Genomic DNA, 12057 nt, shown 5'->3' with positions numbered 1-12057 from the left:
GTAAGTGTATTACATCCAAATTACATTGCAAAGCACTTTAAATTATATGTGTAATTTGAGCAGAGACAAGTTATTAGTTTAGCCAGAACAGTCATGAACAACTTGCACTCTTATTTCACACCATTTAGTGCAAGCACACACTTATTAGTAATGCATGTTTGAAAAGTGTTGTGGAGCTCATCTAACAGAGCAAATACTAGCCCACATAGGGACACGATGAGGAGACAATGTAGCGATGAGGCACACAAAACAAAATGTGCGCACACAAGCACACGCCATGAAAGGTTTGATAAGCGAGAGTTAGCTGGCTCTTGTGTTTCATCAGAACAGAATCCAAAGTAAACAACTGGCAGGAACACCTGTTTTGTGTACAAATAAGTCATTGTCAATTCCAAGGTAAATGCAAGAGAAGTGCGTCGGTGTTACGTTGGGGCATCGGCATCATCGAACAACTCTAGACAAATTTTGCTGTGCCACTGTTTCTATGTCAGAACTGCGGAGCAGCAAAACACGAGGCATCATGTCATGTCTTTTGCAGTGCTGCAATTCAGACAAGTAGTCACGCACCAACCAGCCCAGCAACAAGTATTACCGAGCATTACTGTGCTGCTAAATGTACGTCCAGTGTCCCACAGCCTTGCAGTTAGCAAATTAGTTTGGTCTTACCAGTTGAATATGGCTACTTTTGAAAGGCAAATTTCACAGTATGCAGTCCAGATGTTCTGCATGACTGCAGGAAATAAAGAGAAAAAACACTTTTGCTAGAGTTTGGTAGGCAACTAACAACTTTTGGGGGGAGTCACGTCGGCTGTTAATTGCCATCTAGTCATTCTCAGCGTCTGATGGCACCAAAAGTGTGCAAATGCCACTGGGATATATTCAGTACAAGCAGACATCCTTTTTCCCTTCGTTTCTGAGAAAATCTAAGAAAAAGCAACTACCGGGACTAGAGAGAAGGCAGGCGACGGCACACTCAAAGAAAGACCCAAATGGGAAGTTCCACAAGCAAGAAATGAGCATGAAGACAAGAAAACAGCACTATAAAATAAGAATTTGCTACAGCCCCATTGAAAATGGGACACAAGAAATGAAACACTTTCTTTATTAACAAACGGTGTACGAAGTTCAATGCATTTGGAGGTAAAGCTTCCAATAGGAATGTCATGTTCCTCACGAAACTTTATATATTCTCTTGCATAAATGTGACCAGAGCAATTATCTGAGTGTCCTTTTAAGTACTAGCTAAACTGAAGTCTCCCTTTGCTGCTGATTTTCTAAATGTGTAATGAGCCACAATGCTCAACCCATTCCAAAAACTACTCAGATCTAATAATGAAGCCCATTAAAGTGACTCACAACTGCTGCATGGACACAATAATGGTTAATATGTCTATTGGATGGGTGTACATTGCCAGCAAGTAGGAGACTTGGAAAGTGAATCTCATCATGTTGGAATGCTCATTTGACACAGAGAACGTGTAACCGCACAGTGTATCGCATGGTGTGAAAGATTGGTCTCACCAATCACGTCAGACACATGACCAGCATCAAAGATGGCCTTCAACACAAGCAAGGCAAGAACGCCACAGTAAGTGGACCAAGCAAATGTATCCTGGTTCATGGTAGTGCAATAGGGTAGCAGCTAACATGTAGATTGGTGAAATAAATTATCATGTTGGGGGTCGCGTATTCGCATTGAGAATGAAATAACAAAGGAGACAAGCCTTACATGGACTACTGTGCCTTTTCTATGCCTGACTACAGACTAGGATAGACCACTCAGAGGTTACACCTACTCCAGATGTTAGCCACAATACCTGGGAACACTGCTGAAGTCATGACAATCTTTCAATGTTCGTTACTGCCAGTCACACAGCGGCATGCCTAAGTGCAGGTGTAACACATGACAATGACTGTATGCACTCTATCAATAGGAGTAATAAGAGTACATCTAGGAAGCCACGTCAATGCAACAGACTATTTGCTACACTACTTTGCAGTAGTATTGGACAGGTAATGTGTAAAATACAAGTACCTATAAGGGAGGCTTGAGCCCTGCCCTTGCAATATATCACATTCATCTCAAGTTCTGCAAATCACAGGAGCATTGCCAAAAGCAGAGGTAGTTTCACAATAACAACAGCACTTAACACACTAAAAAGAAGGAGAGGGAAGCAGAGGTACAGCACAACTAACAGTAGCAGCAGTATTCCATAAAGGGTGAGGAAAACCAGAGCACCTCAATGCTCCCTGTGCCCGTAATGACCGCTGGCTAGTGGCACTGATGTTCGTTGTCAATGACCTGCAGTTACCACGGCAAGCATAAACAAGCACCGAGTCTCAAAAAGAAACAGGAACATTGCCACAGTAAAGGACAACCACAGTTCAAAGAACACCATTTCGCCGCACCATGACAATGGCCCACACACAGATGACACTGCACGGAGCACAGAACTCGGCACTGGTGACCGCAGCTTTTCATTCCATCTTCAGAGTGAGCGCTTGCCTCGGCCCCCCCCCCCTACTTGACTAGAATGTTTCTTTGGCTGCACGTGCATTTAACTTGCTCGAAAACGCAACAAACAGGAAAATGCTTGGCCATTGGTATCACTTCAAGAGGAACTGTCTTTAGGCAGGATGCAATGCTTTGACCATGTCGAGACAAGATTAAGTGTGGCAGACAGATTGCTACTGTGCCTTCCCATGTCTTCTGGGACGACGGGGCATGAAGACAAAGAACGCATGAGATTAAGCTCGTTCTTTAACTCGGCACTAGGCTCACTGCTGGTTTCTTGCAGATTATGTCTTTCCAACAGTGGACATGAAAGGCCAAGGACGGCTTCTGGCTCAGCCTTAGACGCCTCGTGACTGCACGGTAAATCTTGGTAGTGTAGCATGGAAGTAACATCTTTGGGTACGTGCTGTGGCGGCTGTTCACATACTGGACTGCTGAGGAACAAACTGGAGTCTCCAAAAGGTGGGACCATCAGTCCAGGCATAATTGGTCCCGGTTCAGATGAATCACTTCCAGCCGGCAAAATCTTGAAGACACCAACAGTATTATGCAGGGGTTGAGCTCTTGCAGTCAGGTTTGTGGTATGGGCTTCTGGGGACAGTGGTGAAGCAGTGACTGTATCTGTGAGATCTACGTCCTCAGCTCTCGAGCCCTGCTTGACGTTGAGTGCGTCAGCTATTGGTTGTGGAGTTGAAAAGGAAGGTGAGCTAGGTGTCCTGTTGTTCACCGTTGCAGAAGAGATTCCAGAGACCTCTGAACGTTGCGGTTGCTGGAATCTCTTCTGCTGCTGCTTTCTTTGCCTGTTCTTCAGGTTTTTCAGTGAGGTATTGTTGCAAATGGCAGACTGTTGGTTTCTTCCTTGCACGTGGTCTTGAAGGAGGGAATTCTGGTCTTCCGAAGATGAAAGGGATGGCCCGTGTGTATTGCCCTGCGTTGCCTCAAGGAGGGTGCAATCACCCGACAAGCTTCTCACTGTGCTGCGTGTAGTCTTGACCCTGCCTTTCTTCGCCTTGCTTTTCGAAGCCCGCTTGACTTTTGATGAGCAAGCACCACGCTGCGGAGAAGGTGTTTCTTTCGGCTGCTCACCTAATGTTGGAATAGCAGCTGGCTCCTGAGTAGATGTTAATTTAGGCTTCTCTTCTGGCACGGTAAATGTTGTATCAGCTGCTACTTCTTGAGCAGACAGTGGAGATGCTGAAGTGGGTGACGCTCCTGGTACCACAGAAACGGAGGCAGTAGCAGCTGCAGCACGATTAGCTGTTCTACGCTGCTGTGGTCTTCCTCTCATCTCCCTGCGCTTGACCAGATGACCTAGGTTGCGCTGTGGCTGTGGGTGGTTTTTCCTGTGTTCCAGTAGCAGGTACAGACGCGTGAAAGTGTTTGGGCAGAGGTGGCACTTGTAAGGTCGTTCGCCCGTGTGGCGCATCATGTGACGCTCGAGGATGCTGTTGCGGCCGAAGCCGCGCTTGCAGACGGTGCACCGGTAGGGCCGGTCGCCATTGTGTGATCGTTCGTGACGCAGTAGGTCGGCACGGCCAGTAAAGCAGTGCTGACAGACGCTACACTCGTAGGGCCGCTCCCCCGTGTGCCGGCGCCGGTGGCTCGCGAGGTCAGAGCGGAAGTAGAAGCTCTTGGGGCACAGGTCACACTGCTGAAGGCGCACGCCCGTGTGGCGCAACAGGTGTTCCACAAGTGTCTGCCTGCAGGGGTACGAAACGTGGGGCTGTAAATAAGCTTTCACGAGATTTTTTTTTTAAAAGGCCCCTAAACCACCCAGAGGTCCAAATGTAATTGTGGTGTTGCAGTGGTGCACGAGTCTACAATGAATCAGTAGCCATGAGAATTATTCAAAACGGCGCCGTCATAGTGGAGTTACATGCGCCTGATGATCCAAAAGAGGCCCTCACTTGTTTCCTTCTTTCCTGCGCTATGACCCGTTCATCAGCTCGTCTCTCCTCCTGCCTGAGTGCTGTTCCTCACTGTGCAAGGAGCAAGAACGGTGAGCGCACGCACCTGAGAGCAGACAAGCAGGTTCTTTTTGTGGATGACATGAGCAGACGAGAATGTTGACGTAACGGCGAGCGCTGAGGATTACCGAAAAGCCCGGAGAGGAGGACTGTTTGTTGGAATGTTTTGGGCGCCCACGGCTCGTAGCACTGCCGCATTTGGCACTGTTGATCGTGGCGGCACTGTGAACTCGATGCACGCATTTACTTGAAATGTTAAAAAATTATCTGAGGTGATTTAGAGGCCCTTTAAAAACTCCTGGATTTTGTTTGACATGACCACAAAATATAATTACGAGACATGCTTTAGTGGGAGTGTCCAGAATAACATTGGCAACCTCTGGTTCTTGAATGTGCAAATAAGTTTAAGCTCCTAGGTTTTTTCACATTTCATCCCCACCAAAATGAGGCTGCATCGTTTGCAGGACAACTCCACAGTTGCTAAGGGAACACAGTGGATAGAAGATTTTGTTGCTTAGCACTGGATATACGGCAAGCAACTTTTCTGGCACAGTACCAAGCTCTCCATGTTGGCACAGTGCCAGGAACACAGCTGATCACAACTGCAATGCATCATGGATGCACCTGACTTTTGGCACATTTTTGCATTTATCCGAGTTCTCTATGGAAGCACTTCTTGGCATGGTGAGGGAGTACATCAACCACTATACGAAGATGGTGCGGCTGGAATGTCATCTGCAGTTCAACTAAAGTGCCTGAACAACAATGTGTTGCCTTTACTGCGAGACCCTCGTGGACAGCCGCAAGCTTGCACGGGACTTCAGCTGCAACTGCCTGAAAGTCCAAATCCAGGACGTGTATGCGGCGCAAATCTGTCTCCACTCAAAGCTCCGTCCCAGTGGCTGTTTTGACATTATCAGGGCACGCAAACAAGCTGAAGATTTGGAAAGGGGCAAATGCACCAAAGTCCATTGTTACATCATTGTCAGCCAGAACCAGGCCCGTAGCCCGAGGCTCTAGGGGCCCCGGACTACGGGCCTGGTTCGGGTGAAATTTTGGTGAAGTAGGTGTTTTTACAAAAAATAAATAATGAAAATTTTAGGTGTTTTCCTCAAATAGTCAAGGTTTTCAGCAAGTGCCCCCCTCCCCCCCCCAAGAAAAACTATTTCCTGGCTACGGGCCTGACCAGAACGTGACAGTTTCAAAGCAGTGCATAACGTTTCCTCAAGACATCTATCAGACAACCATATCAGACTGTTGTCAAACGGCCTGAGCTTTCCAACTGCCCCACAGAAGGTGCCGAAATGAGAAATCATCGTAGAGGTTGAGGAAAAGTTTCGGGGTATTCAGGATACAACTGGGGTGAACCTGGCCCACAGCTGAATTGCAAGTGTCCTGGCGAATGCCAAAAAGCACTCGTACGAACCAAACCGCTGGGGAACGTGCTGCATTCAAGGACCTCAAGTCGGATAATTCCATCGTCATCCTTTCTGTTGACAAGGGCAAAGGCACGGTGTTGCTGGATTGAAAGGATTAAGAGGAGAAAATGTACAACGTCTTGAATGATCCCTTGGGTACGTGGACATGTGTTCGTGAGACCCAAAGACTGCACACCTCTGGACGATCAGAGCAGGTTCGTCCACAGTGTTGGAACGAAACAAAAACGAAAACCAAAAACAAAAAAAAACAATATTTTTGACCGGAACAAAAACGTCGGCAAATTTTGTCAGCACTAAAAAACTATGTTATTAAAATCATGCAAACAAAGCCTGAAGCACTGTAAAAAAAAAGAAGCAGTTTCTTTATTTCCCACTGCACCGCATTTGGCAATGACAAAATCAAAGTGCTAAGTGAACAGTTAAAATGAGATGCACAAGTAAAGTATGAGGTAAACTGACTGAACACACTGTATGAATGTTTTCAAAAAAAGCAGATTTTGGAAGCGTGCCTCAAAAATAAGAAGAAAATGGGAAGAAGAAGAAAAACAGCTTGACTTTTGGTCATAAAAATCAAGTGCTTAAAGGGACACTAAAGGCAAATAAAAATTTATGTCAGAGTGAAAGCTCAATGTAAGACAACGTCTAAAACAGCAATTTTATCAACGGCAGTGCCCTACTTACCAAGAAATTAAGCTAAATGTGTCACACGATGAGCGCCACGAGTGGCACATTTTGGAAATGATCCCGATGACGTGAGAGAGTTTGACTACAATTAATCACTCGTAATCAAACAAGCTGCAATAAAAAAAGAACCTTCCGTGCATCAAGAGACGTAATAAAATGCTGCTTGTTCGTTTCTGTTTGATTCATGAAAAAAAGACCCTCTTTGGCGTTAACATGGGAAACGGCGCACGTGGTTGAAAGGTTCCGTTTTCGCCGAACTGCGCTTCGCCCGACGTCTTGCTTTGCTTACGCGATCGCGTCTCAGTGGTAGTTTCGGTATCACGTACTGCCGAGTGTGTTTTGCGCACTCGTGAAAGTCACTCTGACAGAAAGTTCGACAAAATGCTGCATGCATGTGATGTTGCCGGATGCCCGAATGGCGCACGCCGCCAGTGCACGCTGCCGCGCTGTAAAGGCGGGCAACGTTGGGCACGGCAGCAGTGCCGTGATAAACACCGCTTTCAGGCGGTTGATTTGAAGTGCAGTAATGCGATGCGGACCACTAAAACATGATTTTATTTCAAAATAACCACTTCCTTGGCATAAAAGTAGCACTACGAGGTTTCTGGACCGTTATTTCAACAATCAACGTCGACTTAATATTTGCCTTTAGTGTCCCTTCAAAGGCCAAGTGGAACAAAACATCACTTTTGCTAAATTCATTGGGAGTGAACACCATAACCTTGAAGCAATCCTAGCGAAACTGTTGGTATGTTATATTTTACATTTCTCCACTTTGTCTTGTTTTATATGCTCCTTCACGCATTATGATGCTGGTTTTATTGCTAGCAGCCTTCAAACAACACCTAAGCAGACGATACGTCCATCACCTGATGGTTACCGCTATGACACGGTGTCTCCGCTGGGACACCGTGTCATAGTTGTAACCGTCAGATATGCCTCAGATATGCTTCAGTGCCTATCTTGGAGGCCACGACGAGCAGCAGAGCATTTCAAGTTATGTCTGCATCATGCGTCGCTTCTGGCGAGAGCTAATGGTGGCACTCTTTTCTTCCAAGTTATTGTGTCACAAATAGTGATTTTTGTGAGCTTTCTATTATGCTTATGCTTGTATTTAAAACGTGGAGGCTCCTTAACCTTTGAAACTACGCACATGATGTTCCCATGGTAATTTTTCACCAGTCCCAACCGAATAGCTTGTCTCCACTTAAAACTTGAATTTTCAATGATATAATATACAATTTCACATCATAGTTTCTGTGTTACATGTTATGGACACATATTTAAACTGCTCCCCCCCCCCCATGTATTTTATTTTGGATGGTATTAGTACTACAGCCTTGTTGTTTTACTGTCTTTTGTAGCTTAGCAGTGTGCATGCTCAGGCTAGTTGGCAGTCCATGATTTCTTCTTAACGCAAAAGAACTTCATAACAAAAGACGAAAATAATGTGACAGACACAAGCGCTAACTTATAATAGGACTTTTACTATTCGGACACATATTTATGACGGTAATCACATGCCTGCATTTCCCCACTTCCATAAATCATGACACCCAGAAGTGATAACTAGTCAGCTAAAGGCATCAGTCACACTGAAAACTGAAAACCCGTCCAGAATATTTCGCCTGTCACTAACGCATGCGACACCCAGATACCACAATTCTTTCTTATACCCGTGTCACACTGGCAAAATTAGTGTCATTTCGAGCGAGTGGGTCCCTATAATGTTACTTTGGCGGTGTGCTGCTATATGCAGGGGTAGAAGCGGGCTTCAGTCTTTTGGAGCAGCTCAGGGAGCAGGAATCGCGCTGTTTTTGAGCAGCTTTGGAGCGGTAAAAGGAGAGTTTAGGAGCAGCTTTGGAGCATCAAAAGGCGTGCTTCGGAGCAATGCAAGTTAGTTTTGGAGCAGATTTCGAGGGTCAAACATCACTGTTAATTGAAATTTATTATTTCTGGTGAACACGAAAAATTCGAATTATTATTACTAAACATGCAATACTGATGAACCTACCAGACTTATGACAAATATATATACATATTGTAAGCACATTTAACGTATTTCATCGTTCTCACTTGTACATAGCCATTATCATCACTATTCTTCTTCTTGGTGTTGTGTGCCGAGGCAGACACTGCGGAATAAACAGCTCTGCTGGCGTTGTCTGGTCCAGTTGTCCTGTGTCTTTCATAGTGGTGGAGGTTCATCAAGGTCCCGACGTTCTCCTGCGTTCGTGTCTTACCTGGAGCTAGATCCGGTCGCCGCTTGCGCCCGGCCACCCCCACAGCTACGTAGAAATCGGACCTAACCGCTAGCCCTAACGCCACAACACCAATGCCACCGGCTGCCCCCCTTTTGTCCACTGTCACAAGCCCTCAACACGAACCACTCGTGTTCCCGGGTCTCCGTGGTAACGACGTCGACAACTGGCTCAACATTTACAACCGCGTACGTTCAGTCAATCGGTCGACTGAAGCCGAGAAATTGACTTATGTCCCCTTCTATCTCTCTTCAGAAACCATAGCACAAAAAAGAACACGGGACAAGAAAGAGACCAGGACAAGCATTCTGTCCTGAGCACTTGTCCTAGTCTCTTTCTTGTCCCGTGATCTTTTTTGCGCTATGGTTTCTAAAGAACGATGAACAACCAACACGCCCAAACGTGCTCCCTTCTATCTCACCAGTGTTGCGAAAACGTGGTACTTTAATCATGAAACTGACTTCGTCAATTGGTCTCGACTTTTGCCATCAAGCTGCTACAAATCTTTGCATGCTCATCAGACCGTTCCAAGACGCGCGAAACAAAAGCTGGCTGCGCGTGTTCAACTCACACACGAGTCATACATTTCGTACATTCAGGATGTCCTGGCCCTCTGCCGTTGTGCGAACAGTGAAATGACAGAAGGCGAGCGCATTCACCACATCCTCAAAGGAATAGGCCCGATTGCATTCAACGCTTTCGCTGTTCACAATCCTGCTACCGTTGAAGACACTACTTTGACATGGCAGCACCTGGACGAGCTGCAGTCCCTTCGTCTTCAACAAGAAAGCGATCCTCGCCTCAAGTCTCACTCTGATTTACAAGCCCTCATCTGCAACACCATCCGTGAAGAACTTCAAGAGCAGGAATAGAGACGATCCACTGCTGCCTCCACTCCATCCCCACCTTTCGATCTACGCAACCTTGTGAAGCAGGAGTTGGCAGCCATGGTGTCGCTGACAGCACCTGTCACTTCAAAAGAGTGTTTTGTGCCTGCAACTTCGCTTGTGGAAAGCATAGCACAACTATGACTAGACCGATTTTTATGCTGTTTGTTTTATTGTAATACATGGACTGTGCTGTACTTCAACACAGTCTTGGAATTTTATCTTAGGCTTTCATTCTTTTCTTATTTCAGAATTACTGCATGACACGATTAGCTGAGACTAAGGCGTTTGCATGTAATGTTCAGCAGAAAATTATTAGGGCTGTAAAAAAAAAATCTAGAAGTGTCTTTAAGTACAAATGGTATGTGAGCAAAGATACAAAGTAGTTCCAGCCTCTAAGCATGTTTCATCACTGTGCCAGGCTTTCCACGAGCAAGGAACTTGTAAATTTTTATAAAATTAAAACTAGCAAAGGTATCTTCATGAAAATTTAAATTTGTCTTTTTAAGATGATTTGCAGTGTGTGTGTTAAATTTCATCAACCTAGGCCAAGAAACTAAAAAGTTACAAACGATCCCCGCATCCCCCCTTATGTTGACCCGTGTGACAGGGGTATTAAGACAGGGTAATAGAAGGCACACTTAATACGCTGGTGATCTACCTTGGCCATTTCTGAAGTTTCTATTATTTCTCTTGTTTTTTGGTCGTTCAGGCATACAACTTGGGCAAATTCGGTGCCACGTGGCCCAGTATACCCCCCTTCTTCAACCACCAGCACAGAACGGACAAGGGACAAGAAAAAGAACAGAGACAAACGCTGTCTTCCAACTGAGCACTTGTCTCTGTTCCCTTTCTTGTCCCTTGTCTGTTCTGCGCTGGTTGTTGCAGATAAATTACCAACTAGCCCAATCTCAAAACTTTGCTCCAGTATACCCTTCCAAACATTATAAGAATGCTCCCTGAGGCAGTCGTTCAGGCAACACCCGGTCTGTCCCGCATGTACGCTGCCACATGTCAAAGCAAATAGACAAATAACAGCTCCTTTGCATTCTCTAAAGCACACACAATACCTAGAGGAACACTTCTGTTTTTCTTTGGCAGTTGGGCATGTCACTCTGCATGCGGCTGTGTGTTAGTGTGCCTTCTAATGCACTGACCAAGAAAGAACTGTGCTATCCGAGCGTAGCATGCATTATTGACAGGCGAAATACTCTGCACAAATTTTCAGTTTTGAATGTACCCGATGCCTCTATCTTGTTATGAGACTAGTTTGGGTGACTTCATTTGTGGAAGTGGAATTAGTGCTTGTGTCGGTCACATATAGTTCATCCCTTGTTGAGAAGTTTCTTGCACTAACAAGAAGTAAATTTTTTGTGGGTATTGTAAACAATGTTGCTGCCTTTTGTTTGTAGAACTTCTACTAAGCCCCGCTTATATAATGCCCCTTGGGGCCCAGTAAGATAGTTAAATAAGTAAAGAAATAAACAAACAAATAATGTTTTGCCACAGTTGGCCTCAAAAGGGTTAAAACATGCACAGAGGTCATCCTGTCTTCTGACATGATGGTTTCGAAGACGCCACAGAGTGGCACAACGGAGAATGAAGCTTACTTGTGCGTGAACGCCTTGCTGCAGATTTCGCACTTATGGGGCTTCCCAACCCGGTGGACCAGCTGATGTGCCCGCAGCTTGTCAATACGAGGGAACGTGCGGGGGCACTCCTTGCACTTGAGTGGCCGCTTGGGTCCACCCCGGTGCACCTTGACGTGCACTGCCAGCCGTTCGGCTGTCGGAAACACCCGCTCGCAACAAGTGCACAGATGCTCTTGCCCACTGGCACTAGGGTTATTGACCTGTTGCTCCATGAGCAGACCTGCGAAAGAGAATGGCAGAATGTGCCAAACAGATGACACTGAGCTACTGCTCTAAGAATGCTTCTTGGCAGGTTGCTGTTGGTGTAGGTGACAAAAGCGGGCTGCTGGTGCTTCAGTTAAGACGAACAGCATGAACGGTACCTAGTTTAGAAGATTGCATAATGCATAAATCATGACACAAGCCAGCGAAATGCCGGATGAAAATACATGTGTTCAATAGGTGGATATTGGCTCTATGTTGGTAATTATGTGCTTTGTAACCTGTGCATTATTTAGATTAATGCATGCGTGTGTGTGACTGACACACACACACAGATATAAATGTCTGGGGAATGCCTCAGCACACACACGCACAGATTATGATGGGAGCTCATTAGCACCAACCCTTTGCAGTGTAGATTAAAAGATGATTCACGATTCATGCTCAGTCA

The 12057-nt window shown here is 45.7% G+C and overlaps 1 protein-coding gene across 1 annotated transcript; it reads right to left on the bottom strand.

Annotated features, from left to right (window-relative positions):
* Positions 1 to 654: 654 nt before the first annotated feature.
* LOC119384029 (zinc finger protein 358) lies at positions 655 to 11621 on the bottom strand. The gene is made up of 3 exons (XM_049412740.1): positions 11364 to 11621; positions 2526 to 4215; positions 655 to 2474 (listed from the first exon to the last, which is right to left on the bottom strand). The coding sequence occupies exons 1-2, from the start codon at positions 11615 to 11617 to the stop codon at positions 2613 to 2615; spliced, it is 1857 nt and encodes a 618-aa protein (XP_049268697.1). The 5' UTR covers positions 11618 to 11621; the 3' UTR covers positions 655 to 2474; positions 2526 to 2612.
* Positions 11622 to 12057: the final 436 nt, after the last annotated feature.

Source organism: Rhipicephalus sanguineus, chromosome 2, assembly GCF_013339695.2.
Source record: "Rhipicephalus sanguineus isolate Rsan-2018 chromosome 2, BIME_Rsan_1.4, whole genome shotgun sequence".
Taxonomy (NCBI): domain Eukaryota; kingdom Metazoa; phylum Arthropoda; class Arachnida; order Ixodida; family Ixodidae; genus Rhipicephalus; species Rhipicephalus sanguineus.
This window is presented reverse-complemented; position numbering and strand designations above follow the sequence as displayed.